An 11542-nucleotide genomic window follows, 5' to 3' on the forward strand; every position below is an offset into this window, starting at 1 on the left:
CTTGATGGTTGGAGGAATCAACAAATGCAGTTCGACTAGCTTCCAAGGTTCCGTCTCATGACGAGGTTGCGAGGTTGAAGGTTTTGGGTTGGTGGTCTGTATCGGACCTGAAATCTCCCGAATCCGGGAGACGCGGGCACAGCTAGGAGCAGCTCGGCGCCGACTCACGCCTCTCTTTTCTCCTCTGTACAGGCACAGCTTAGCTTCGCCTCTCTCCTTCTGTCTCTGTTTGGCTCCAGCACAAGCTGCAAGTGGTTGCAGTACGTTCACCATTGCCGTCTTCGTCATCATCATCTTCTTCATCTGCGTCGTTGTCTTCATCCCGAAAACTCGGCCGAGAGCGCAGCTAATCATTGAAGACCACCACGATGTCTCCTCCCCGATCAATGACCGCCCCCTCCTGTCCTTAAGTTCAATATGTGGGTAGGGATTTGTGGGTGACCATGCCGCGTTCCTAGAGTGGAGAATGAGAACTGCTTCATAAAGGCGGTTATGAATGTTATCTGGGGAGGAGGGACTCACCGTTGCGCATCGCCACATCTCGATACCCAATCCAGGTGCTTCGGCACCGAACTATACTTGCTTGTCCAGGCCAAGTCAACATGTCTGGCCAGTAGACAAAAGAGCGTGGAAATGTAGGCCTCTAGACTTGCAGGCGATCCGAAACAGTGGTGCTGGATGTGTCCTCGAATTTCTAGCCATCAAGGAACGGTCGTGGCAGGTTTCTTCGCAAAGAAGTCACTCATCTTCTTCATTCCTGAAACATTGACCTTCTTTAGTTCGCGCACTCCTCTTGACTCTCCCAGCTTCCTCTTCCTCTCTTCTTCCTCCTGCTTCCGCTTCTTCTCCACTCTCAACTCCAGCGCTTCATCATCTTCCAATCCCCGCTTCCTGCTGAAATCACTCATCGATCTCGACGCTAGTGCCTCAGCTTTAAGACCATCCAAGTTTCGGAGATGGTCCTTTAAGGCAGCAAAGTTGATCAGAGAATCCCCTGATTCAAATCGAGCTTTCAGGCGGTCCGCGATTGCTTCTGGCAGGTAGGAAGCTAGGATGAAGTCTAAAGTGACCCACTGTTTCTGCAATTCGAACAGCTCTTTAGATGTTGGTTCATCAACGGCAGTGCTAATCGAACTTGTCGTCGAGGCTTCGGAGAAGATCGTAGAGTGCGCCGTGCTCGCCGCAGAGGATTGCGAGTCCAAGCTATCAAGCGCAGAATCATCTTCCTCCACAGACAAGGGCACTGTTTGTGTCGTTGTGACCGTCTCCTCCCGCTTCACGCTAAGTATAGGTGCTTCCAATGCTCTTTTCACAAACTTTTCCAGCACGCTAGCTGGTAGTCCTCTGTTGACAGCATTCTTCACCTTCTGGACGATCATGCGTAATGCTTTTTCTTCGCTAGGTCTGTACATCTGCTCGCCTCCGGCTTCAAGAGTGTCACATATTCTTGACATGGCGTTCTCTACCACGGGCCGTCCACGTTCCAATAGATACCGTAGCTCTTTATCATCCTGTTTTCGCTGTTCAAAGAGATCATCGATCGGCTGAAACAGAGCTTTCGCTGCGGTCGGCTTCGCCGGCAAGATAAGAGGGATAAGTATAAAGGCCACGTCGAATGGCGCTGCCACATAGAAGTCTGCACCTTTGCTTATGTATCCCTTGCTCAATAACCGTTCCGATTGACTCTCATCTTCCGTCGGGTTGGTCTGAAGAGTTTCAGGATCACATGGAGCGAAAAGAAGACTTCGAGGGTCTGCCGTGGGCGCACTGATTCCGCTGAAGTGGAACAGCCCTTTTTCAGGACAGAACAGAAATCTTTGTGTGTTTCCATCGCAGGGATTTTGCAAGAGGAGGAAGCGTGCTTCTGAGGATATATCTTTCGGGAGAATGAAATGCTTCAAGTCTTGACGTTGTGGGTTGGTGGTGGCCTCTGTGGTGTCCGCGGAGCGCTTCTTAACGGGGCTATTCGAGCTTGAACGAGTTGCTACCACCATGTCGACGGTTTAGGAGCTTTATCACTCAAAAGGTTGTGATAGAGATATGGTACACAATCAGCACTAGATACCGGAGTACAGAGTGCTGAACAGAGGTGGTACAAGGGGCCTGGTCGGGATCCCCCGTCAGTCTGTAAGATAATTCACGACGCGTCCTCGGCGCGTCTTCCGCAACCAATCGGAGTCCACCTTCACTCCGCAGTCCAAATGTGTCCTGTGCCTCTGTCGATTTGATATTCTTTCAGAAGGCGGTCGATACTTGGTGTAACCTCAAATTCTATGGCCATTCTGTGTGTCTCGACGTCTGGGGATACTGAAATCCGAAGTAATCCCAACATTGCCATCGCCCACCTCGTCGATGTTCGCAGACTCCTGTGCCTCCACGTCGACTGTTTGCCTGTGATATCGTCCACGATTTGTCGAACAACATGTCCTCGGAGATGACTTGGCCTCCTATTTCGCCTCATGCTGCGCTTATGAGCTCTCCAAGCGGACGCAAGAAGTATGAAGCCTACCAAGACGGCACGTCCCCTATGAAACGATCAGCAACGACACCTAGTCTAGTCGACAGGCTACGAGCGGCGCGCACAGACAATGATTTCAGGGCTCAAGACGGGAGCGCGGAGGAAGAGTCACCAGAAGAAGACGAAGAGACACTACAACTCCAATTGGCTGCAATTGAAGCCAAGTTGAAATTGAAGAAGTTGCAACAGAGTAAAGCTAGAGCTGCAACTCCCGCCAGAGACCTAGCCCGGCCTGCGTCTGCTCATGCGCCGTCCGCTTCCCAGGTCGAGGTGAAAGCCTCTCCAAGTAAACGAATACAAGCTCCGGTGTCAAATTCGCCAACAAGGGTTCTCCTAGGGATCGACAAGGGTGTTCGAGGCGCGGACGTGTCACTTCGCAGAGCCAATACTACAAACGGTAGCCACCGTTCAATACGAACGAATAGTGCACTTCCCAGCAGTGACAGACCCCCTTCTCGATCTTCAGCATTCAACTCAGCGCGATCAGCCACCTCATCCAGGTCTACCGTAAAGAGCGAGTCACGAAAAACATTCAGCGAGCGAATGACAGAGGCCCGTCAACGGGAGACGAACCGCGAACAACGTCGCGCCACAACAATTCAAAACCGCGCCAGAGGGTTCGCCCTCGACCAAACAGAAATAGAGAATTATAGATCGGCGGCGGAGGAATCACGCAATCAAAAACCATCAAAGTCACCTACCCGGCAGTATTTCGAATACAGTCGTGACGAAGTCCTCCATGCTGCGTCGGAAGCAAACGTCGGGAGTCGGCAACTTAAGAAGAGTCGAACCATGCCCAACCTCAGAACATCGCCATCCAGACACAGTACACATCCAGAGACCCAACCGGGAGACCCTGCCCTTTTCGAAGGCTTCTCTGGACTACATTTGTCTTCACGAATCTTGCCACACTCGTTCCTCAAACGCACTCTTCCCGCCGAACAATTTACCATCTTACGTATCCCGGACCTCCTCAAAGCCGTCAAGTCTCCTGCATACGACCTACCTGAGTCTGTGTGTGACTATGTTGTTTTTGCGGTGATTGCTTCCAAATCCTCCCCTATGGACCAAAAAAACTCTAGTTCCGACCATGACACGGTTGGGAGTAAAGATTGGGAACGTCAATGGGAAGACGGGTCGCGCAATCACCGACGGTTCATGGCTCTGACCCTCACAGATTTGAGCTGGACCATTGACTTGTACCTGTTCAGCACAGCCCTCCCTCGCTACCACCGGCTCACACCTGGCACTGTTGTGGCAATCCTCAACCCGGGCATTCTGCCTCCGAAACCAGGGAGAGCTGACACGGGCGCATTCTCTCTGTCCCTCTCCGACGATTCCGATACCGTCCTGGAGATCGGTACAGCTCGAGACTTGGGATATTGTAAGACTCTGAAAAAGGATGGGAAGGAATGTGGCAGTTGGGTCAATGCGGCGAAGACCGAGATTTGCGAATGGCATCTCAATGCGGAAATCAACAGGACACAAGCGAAAAGAATGGGTGTGAACACCGGCGCGAATGGTTTCGGGGAATGGAAGAATCGTCCCAGGACAAGGGATCCAGATGGCCGCAACGGAGCCTTATTGACGAGGGACGGACGACGATATGACAGGACGACGGAAAGTCACTATTACATCGCCAGCACAGGACCCAAAGGTGTCGGGCATGCTCGTCACGCCGGGATGGGACCACACCTTCTGGACGGCGACGATCCATTTCTGCCTGGTCAAGACGGCCAGCTCTCCCGCCCCGGCGACCGGGACGCCCGCCTGAGGAAACGTCTCGCCGCGCAGGCGAAAGAGCGGGAGATCGCGCAGAGACTCGGCTCAAGAGCGCACGGTGGGCTCGGATTCGGGTTCGAGAGCGCCGGGGCGGAGTACATGCGCCAGAAGACAAAGACGAGGACGGGCGACGACGACCCAGCAAAAGACAAACAGGCCACAAGGGCCCAGGCCGTGGACGAGACGGAGACCCGGCGCTCGGGTCCTATTTCCGGGAGTATCTTGACCAGCACGAACAGCGCCACGAAAGAGAACAGAAAGCGCACCGCCGCCGATGTGCGCCTCTCGCCCGTGAAGAAAACACGCTTTGTCACCGAAAAGGGCATCAGAGAGGCTGGCAGAGAGTCCCTTGGGGCCGCGGGTGGTCCTGGTCCCGGTCCTGGCCCAGGTGTTGGGGGTGAGAGTGAGAGCGAGGATGAATTGGAAATTGTTTGAGCGCTGCTGGCGTCTCGCTTGATATGAGAGAGAACTTTGGCATGAATGCTGCTGTTGTGACCAAGACTGTATAACCACTATGACCTAGAGGCTTCTTGTCTCTGTAACGTTTTATGAAATCTGCAAGAAAAGCTTCATGAATGAACCCAGGGTGCTTCCTTTGGCTGAGCGTACCCTCATAAAACCAACACGCAAAAAACATTCCGGGTGTCTCAACCTTGTCATCGAGACAGTTTCTATCAGATCATGCGCCCCTTTCCAATAGTTTCCTGACAAGAATACTATCTCCAACCTTCGTAATTTGGGACTGTCCCACCTCCACCAATGGTCAGTCATTCCGATCAATGAGCTCAGAGACTGCGATCTTCCTCTCCTTCGTGGTGCGGGTTGGCATCAGAAACCGAGTCATGTGCTAGATCGCCGCATGTCAGCCCCGAGTAAGAAAAACGCGGCGGAAAAAGGGAGACCACTCACTGGATGGGCCGAAAGTTCTCAAGCGTCGCAACGTGGTCATGGTGTCTTGGAGCACTTTCAACTTCTTGTTCAGCTTTTCCCGTTCGGCAAGCGACTCCAGTGATTCACCCGCGATCCTGGTGACCATGGCATCATCTAACGTGAAGACGATTTCTGGCTTGAAGATTTCAGGTAGTTCGTTAAGAAGGCATTGTTCCACCGCGTACACCCCGAAGGAGTCGATGACGGACTTCAGTGCAACCTATCAATGTCAGTCTTAGAGCCCTTAGGAATTAAATGATGCAACTCACCTTGTAATAAGCTTCCATGGCGTTCGTCGCTTCAATGCACGCAAACTTGGTCATATCGAGCTCTGTATCCTGAAGTAGGGCAGCCAGAAGAGCGCCTGTGTCTATAGAACCCTGGTATAGTCTCCGATTACGAAGCTCCGAAGTGGGATCTAAAGCTGGAAAAAACTGTCGGATTTTCTCTGCCATTTCTTCTCGCTCCGCGTCTCGGCGCTTCTTCTGCAGATTTTCGGTGAAGTAGTGATTGTAGGTGATGGCATGGCCCTTCATGTGTGGCTTGAGTACCTCCTCCACCTTTTGATGCAACTTGGTGACAATGATCTCCAAGTTGGGGCGGATGAGGAATCTCATAATGCCATCCCCAGTGACAGAATCAGAAATATGCTCTACCACAAGCTCGAGGGTTGTTCTTGCTGCAGAGACTAGTCTCTCCTCTGTTTCGTGAAGCAGGTGCTTCCATGGTCTGCATTGATCAAAGAACAACTCGTCCACAATTGATGGGTTGAATAGACCAGGGAGTTCACGTCCTCGGTTGCGACGCATGCGAGCCTCGACGGTGTCAAGATACACCTGGCGGGAAACGAATTGTGGACCGGACTTTCTCTCTGGCTGCCCATCTTTTTCTTTGTCGTCGATCTCCTGAGCGTGACCTTCAACACGCATTCTCGCGGCGAAGGCAGTCAGGGTGTGTTGAACGATAGCACGGAGACGTTTGTTGTAGCCTTTGTCGGTATCTGCGCTTCCAAAGAATGGATCTTCATATGTACCACGAACGGAAGACTTGGTGAGATCAACGAACTGCTGACTTGCATGGAAAAGGTAAGTGCGTTGTTCAAGCAGCGACCCTCGGGGAGCACCGAGCGCGCCCAACCTGCTCTGACAGACATCCAATTCCCTCTCGACATCTCGTACCAGAGAGGGAAGTTCAGCGAGAATTTGACCGAGTAAGACACGACTGAGCCGGGGACGGAGGTTGTCAATTCCAAGTTGACTGCTTGGCAGCGCTGATGACCACACGCGAGTTTGGAAGAATTCCTTCTCAGCAGCATCTCGCTCCGCAGAAGTCGTGTCTTTGGTATCGTAGTCACGGTTCTTGAGAACGTGCCACCCCAGCTTGAAGTAGACATCCTCGTTTTTCGCCAACTCCACAAAGGCAGCCTCACTGTCAGACCCGGCAAACAGCAGATCTGGCTTGGTGATAATACCCAGGGTTCGCTGGCCCTTGGGGTCGATCTCACGCGCGAGCTTGGTGATGATTTGATTTGCCAAATCGTTTTTCGCTGAAACGACTGCCAAGATGATGCTTCTCTTACTCTGCATGTAGGACTTGACCAAGGATTGCACTAGTTCAGCGTCATTGTCTGACTGGGCACGGTTACCAGCCCAGAAGATGCCGGGAAGGTCAACAAGGGTCAAGTTTGGCTGATGCGGACCACAAAGTTCGACTCTGAGAATATCCTTTGCGAAGACGGTGTAGTCATTGTCTAACCCCATATCTTTCTCCGCGGATTTGACGATTTCCGCAAAGTCGGCAATCGAAGTCGAAGGAGGAGAGAAGTTTGAGAGGCGTTCAGCATCTTGCTCTGTACGATCGGCACTTGGAATGATAGTGACAACAACTTTGGGAACAGGGCCCCGTCGAAGGATGAGTTCCGTCGCGAACCGGGTACAGAGGTTGTCTTTCGTGGGAAAGCGGAGGCCCGAGATTGCTTCCAGCACACTGGATTTACCCGAGCTTTGGTCGCCGCAGACAATGACCTGAGGCAAGTCAACGTAGCGACTGATCCCCTGGAATCGTAAAGTGTCGATGAGGTTCAGAATCTCTTCATGCTCGGCGGTCTGAAGGCCGATTTGTGCCATCTTGAAGGGTTCGTCGTCGCTGAAGGTAGTAGCAAAGTCTAGTCAGGAGCTGGTGCGGCTGAGGGTGAAGGTGGAACGAAATTTGAAGAGGGACAATCCCATCTTAAATAGAGAGGCTGCAGGTTCCTGTTTGCTCGTTCTGATTGTGAAGGTGAGGCAGAGTTGTCAAGGGTCACCACCGAGGTCAAAGGCGCAGCATGTCCTTTGTCCATGGCCTCCACCCGCGCCTCTTTGCAGCTTTATCACGTTGGCAAGTTTGACTTGACGGCTGCCTGTTCTGCGGATGTCAATGACCTCTTTGAGAGCCATTGCGTAGAGGAGAATCCTGCCATGCTTTGCCTGTTCTCCTGGTGGTGCAGTCCCAGCTCGGGATCCAGCGACTGGAGGGTGCAGGAAGCAAGCCACGCATCATTGATACAACCATTACTGCCCGTTCAGCATACAGCAATGCTCAACAGTTTTATTGTTCGACGGAGGTGCACTCGGTACTCATCATACTGCAGGGGTGAGAGACGGGGCTGGGTTGGCGATTTTGGAGCTCAATCAACGGTGCAGAGGCGGAGAGGAATTCAGCCTTGGCGGCAGCCCCTGTCAGCCTCGCCAAGCAAGTCAAGAGACCGATACAAGCATGCAGCCGGGGAAAAGAGGGGCTGTTTACGACACTATTAGTTCCCACTGGGCGTGTGAAGGCCTCACTGAGTCCTGGCAAATAAACATTACTCTGCTACTTGTGTGTACATGTGCACGTCACATCAAGGTCGACGCTTCTAACACACTGTCTTCCAGATCTTCTTCCACCATGGCCAAGTGGCTTGAATCCTGCGCTCCTCCTCTAGAATCTCTCTGAGATTGTGGATTTCTCTTCGCCCGCTCGTAATGTCAATCTCACTGATCTTCCGGATCTTGGTCCTCTTCACCAGCTTATAGCCAATATACATGGCAAGGACGATAGGTGCTGCGAGGTAGACTTCAAAGAAATTCTCCACCAACTCTGAAGCAGACATGTCGGCATAGCCAACGGGTGCAAAGCCGGTCCAGAATTGCGCCACGAGAATCAGAATATTCATGATCAGGCCGATCCACGAGCCATACACAGTAGCTTGTGATTTGAAGGCGAGTTCGTCCAAGGACCGGCCGGCAAGGCGCCAGGCGCTGCGGAAGCGGATGTGGCATAGACAGATAGTGCCCCTTGGTTACTCAGGTTAGTCGGAACACTGGGTATTTTTGGAGGTCAACGTCACTTACCAAGTGAAAATCGAAGCAAGACCACTGATAGCAATCATCCAATTGAAAGCTTGAGTGGTGGTGTCGGGGCCAGCCGCGACAATGTAACACAGAAATCCGAGGAGGGAAGATACAATGATGGCAACCAAGGGACGGCCCTCACGGTCGATATAGCCCAATATCTTAGGGGCCTGTCCCATGTCCGCGAGAGCAGCGAGCGTACGGCTGGAGCCGTAGACGGACGAGTTCCCAACGGAAAGAACCGCAATGAGGATGACGACGTTCATGATAGAAGGAACGGCATCGATACCGGCGTTGCGGACGGCAATGACGAATGGAGAAGCGTTGGCGTCCGATGAGGAGCTGCCGTTCAGAAGTTGTGGGTCGTTGTAGGGAACGAGGACGCCAACGATGGTGAGCGAGACCATGTAAAACAGGGCAATTCGCCAGAAGACTTGTTTCACGGCCGTAGGGAGCGCGATGCGAGGGTTCTCAGTCTCAGCAGCAGCCAGCCCGACCAACTCAGTTCCACTGAAGGAGAAGGCGGCGGTGACAAACACGGAGCACAAGCCCTTGAATCCGTGATTCTGAGAGGAGATTAGTGACTGTAGTACAATACGTAAAACGGTGCATAGCTTACAAAAGCGCCCGGGTCATACCAGTAGTGGGCACCAATATAGCCTCGATGATCTCCCGGGACACCACCGGTATTGATAATGATGCCCAGGATGACGAAGCCGATAACAGCAATCACTTTGATGATCGAAAAGACGAACTCAGCTTCGCCGTAGCCTTTAACGCCGAAGAAGTTGATCAGGATAATGGCCACGAGGAATATAGTGACCCAAGCCGCCCCATTGACATCGCGACTGCCAGGCCAGAATTCGAGTGTAAGAGACGCAGCGACAATCTCTAGCGGAAGAGTGACGAGCCATTGGAGTGCGTAGCTGGAGAAATGGTCAGTCTCGACAAAGATCCGCTATCAACGGCACGATACTCACTTCCAGCCCATTGCGAAGCCCCAGGCCTCGTCCACGAATCTACTCGCGTAAACGGAGAAAGCACCAGCGACAGGGTATTGCACTGCGAGTTCACCAAGAGCGTGGGTGGTGCAGTACAAAGTGATGCCTATGAGGCCGTAGGCAATAATCAATGATGCAGGACCTCCATTGGCAAGAGCAGAACCAGAACCCACGAAGAGGCCAGTCCCAATGGAACCGCCAATCGCAATCATCTGGAGATGGCGCTCCTTCAGCTTCATCGCCAAAGCTGGCTCGGCAGGAGGCTGGTCTGGCAGCACTCTGCCATTGGCATCGATAGCCTGGGTCGTCACCCGGGCATGGGGATTCCGTTTGAAACCGTCCACGAAGCGACCGAAAGCGGTGGGTGCGGGAGGAAATTCAACCTTTCCTTGGGATAAGTCGGAGCTGCCACTAGGGCTAGCCGACATTGCTTCGATGTCCTTCTCCATTGTAAATCGCTATGGGGGACCGATAGCACAGGGGAAATCTCTTGACAAGGGAAAGCTGGTATTCCGAGAGCAGCAGGAGGCAGCCACAGCTGAGGGAGACAATGATATTAAAATACACGAAAGAGTCGGCATGATGCGTCGATTGTCGGCAACATGCGATGAGATTTGATGACGGGCAGCGAATGGAAACAACGACAAAATACAACCGAAGCGGAGTATGTGAAAATTTTGTGGATTGGTAAATGTCGCATATTGAAGGCATTGGGGGCAGCGCAGGGATATGCCACAAGGCTACCCTACCACCTGGGCATGCCACCTAGATGCCACTGTTCCACTTTCAGTAAGCAAAATCGGTGACTGGCACCAATGGCACACCACAAGCACACAATCGGCGCCCCGAGCATCAATCCAATTTTTACAATAGGACGGTCATCGTGAAGTGGAGCTGGGGATCGTTTGCCGAAGGGCGTGAGGTTGCAACAAGATCGCCTTCAACCCGGGTGGGTGTGGACGACAGGAGCTGAGCAAGACCGGACGTGAGAAACTCCAGCTAAAGGGAGACATGGCCGCTCTCAGCAGACACAACACGTCCATGTATTGGTTGCAGTCAAAGTGGTGGAATACGAAGAGGCAATTAATTTAGAAAGAGAGAAAACTCTTCATCGGCAAGGCTGCGTCAGCCAAGCCAAAGTTTCCCCGCGAGGCCGGAACAAGGTCGGAAACTGGAAAAACTCTGTTCCGCAGCGCTGAAAATTCTCCTCCAGCCTTGCATGAAGGAACATCGCTTTCTCCCAAACCATGCACAATTTCGAGTATCTACCTCGTCCTGCCCCCCATCCTTCTAACGGATATGGGAACGCCTTCATCCCTTCAGCATGGACCGGTGGTCCCCGGGATATTGAGCGGGATCGACCCTTGGCCTGTTGCACCTCTTGCATAGCTGCTCTTCTGCAATTCGGCACTACGAGCCATTACCGACGATAGCTGCTCGACTCTTCTTCCGACGCATCGCGCTGTCTGCTGATTGTTCTTGAGAACCTGGCGCGTTGACGTGGTGGACAGGCAGCAACAGCCCCTTAACCGATCGCCATTGGGAAGGACGGCCCTAAAGGTGGGAGCATCGTATTGTTGCATACGAACTGTGTTATACTTCCTCTCTGTCAACGTTAAGGGTTTATATCTTCGAACCCTTTAACTCGAGACAATCGAGCCTCCCCCGTCCCTTAATCACCCGGTGTAGATCAAGGTGGAAAGAAGATGGGTAATCTTCTGCTAGAAGGGAACCTGGCACCTATGCAGCATTTCGAGTATGCTGATGGCAATTACCTTGGCGTTTACATCGTGAACAAGGAGTGAGATGGCAATGAAGGGACGGTTGAGGCCAAACCGATATGACTGCCAATGTTGGCCTCACGCAGGCCTTGCTTGACCACAATCAGCTTGCCACCAGCGGCCAGGACTTTTAGTTGTGTACAAAACTGGTACAAGGCA

The 11542-nt window shown here is 52.6% G+C and overlaps 4 protein-coding genes across 4 annotated transcripts; 1 reads left to right on the plus strand and 3 right to left on the minus strand.

Annotated features, from left to right (window-relative positions):
- Positions 1-701: 701 nt before the first annotated feature.
- Positions 702-1994, minus strand: PV07_09731 (uncharacterized protein; the record flags this gene model as incomplete). The annotated part of the gene is made up of 1 exon (XM_016397016.1): positions 702-1994. The coding sequence occupies one exon, from the start codon at positions 1992-1994 to the stop codon at positions 702-704; it is 1293 nt and encodes a 430-aa protein (XP_016244207.1).
- Positions 1995-2245: 251 nt separating this feature from the next.
- PV07_09732 (uncharacterized protein) lies at positions 2246-4886 on the plus strand. The gene has a single exon (XM_016397017.1). It carries the CDS (start codon positions 2423-2425, stop codon positions 4733-4735), a length of 2313 nt encoding a protein of 770 aa, XP_016244208.1. The 5' UTR covers positions 2246-2422; the 3' UTR covers positions 4736-4886.
- On the minus strand, positions 4735-7873 carry PV07_09733 (uncharacterized protein). Its single transcript, XM_016397018.1, has 3 exons — positions 5500-7873; positions 5210-5450; positions 4735-5147 (listed from the first exon to the last, which is right to left on the minus strand). Exons 1-3 carry the CDS (start codon positions 7354-7356, stop codon positions 5086-5088), a joined length of 2160 nt encoding a protein of 719 aa, XP_016244209.1. The 5' UTR covers positions 7357-7873; the 3' UTR covers positions 4735-5085.
- A 133-nt stretch (positions 7874-8006) lies between these two features.
- On the minus strand, positions 8007-10301 carry PV07_09734 (uncharacterized protein). Its single transcript, XM_016397019.1, has 4 exons — positions 9582-10301; positions 9221-9527; positions 8602-9167; positions 8007-8544 (listed from the first exon to the last, which is right to left on the minus strand). Exons 1-4 carry the CDS (start codon positions 10049-10051, stop codon positions 8124-8126), a joined length of 1764 nt encoding a protein of 587 aa, XP_016244210.1. The 5' UTR covers positions 10052-10301; the 3' UTR covers positions 8007-8123.
- Positions 10302-11542: the final 1241 nt, after the last annotated feature.

The sequence above is a fragment of the Cladophialophora immunda genome, assembly GCF_000835495.1.
Source record: "Cladophialophora immunda strain CBS 83496 unplaced genomic scaffold supercont1.6, whole genome shotgun sequence".
Lineage (NCBI taxonomy): Eukaryota > Fungi > Ascomycota > Eurotiomycetes > Chaetothyriales > Herpotrichiellaceae > Cladophialophora > Cladophialophora immunda.

Bases quoted from the DNA above. Each gene is read 5' to 3' on its own strand.
- PV07_09732 (XM_016397017.1), top strand. From the start codon at position 2,423: ATGTCCTCGGAGATGACTTGGCCTCCTATTTCGCCTCATGCTGCGCTT.
- PV07_09733 (XM_016397018.1), bottom strand. From the start codon at position 7,356: ATGGCACAAATCGGCCTTCAGACCGCCGAGCATGAAGAGATTCTGAAC. The intron at 5,451-5,499 runs GTGAGTTGCATC...TGACATTGATAG, and splicing joins CCATGGAAGCTTATTACAAG to GTTGCACTGAAGTCCGTCAT. The intron at 5,148-5,209 runs GTGAGTGGTCTC...GCGGCGATCTAG, and splicing joins GAGAACTTTCGGCCCATCCA to CACATGACTCGGTTTCTGAT.
- PV07_09734 (XM_016397019.1), bottom strand. From the start codon at position 10,051: ATGGAGAAGGACATCGAAGCAATGTCGGCTAGCCCTAGTGGCAGCTCC. The intron at 9,528-9,581 runs GTGAGTATCGTG...CCATTTCTCCAG, and splicing joins GGCTTCGCAATGGGCTGGAA to CTACGCACTCCAATGGCTCG. The intron at 9,168-9,220 runs GTAAGCTATGCA...ATCTCCTCTCAG, and splicing joins GGTATGACCCGGGCGCTTTT to AATCACGGATTCAAGGGCTT.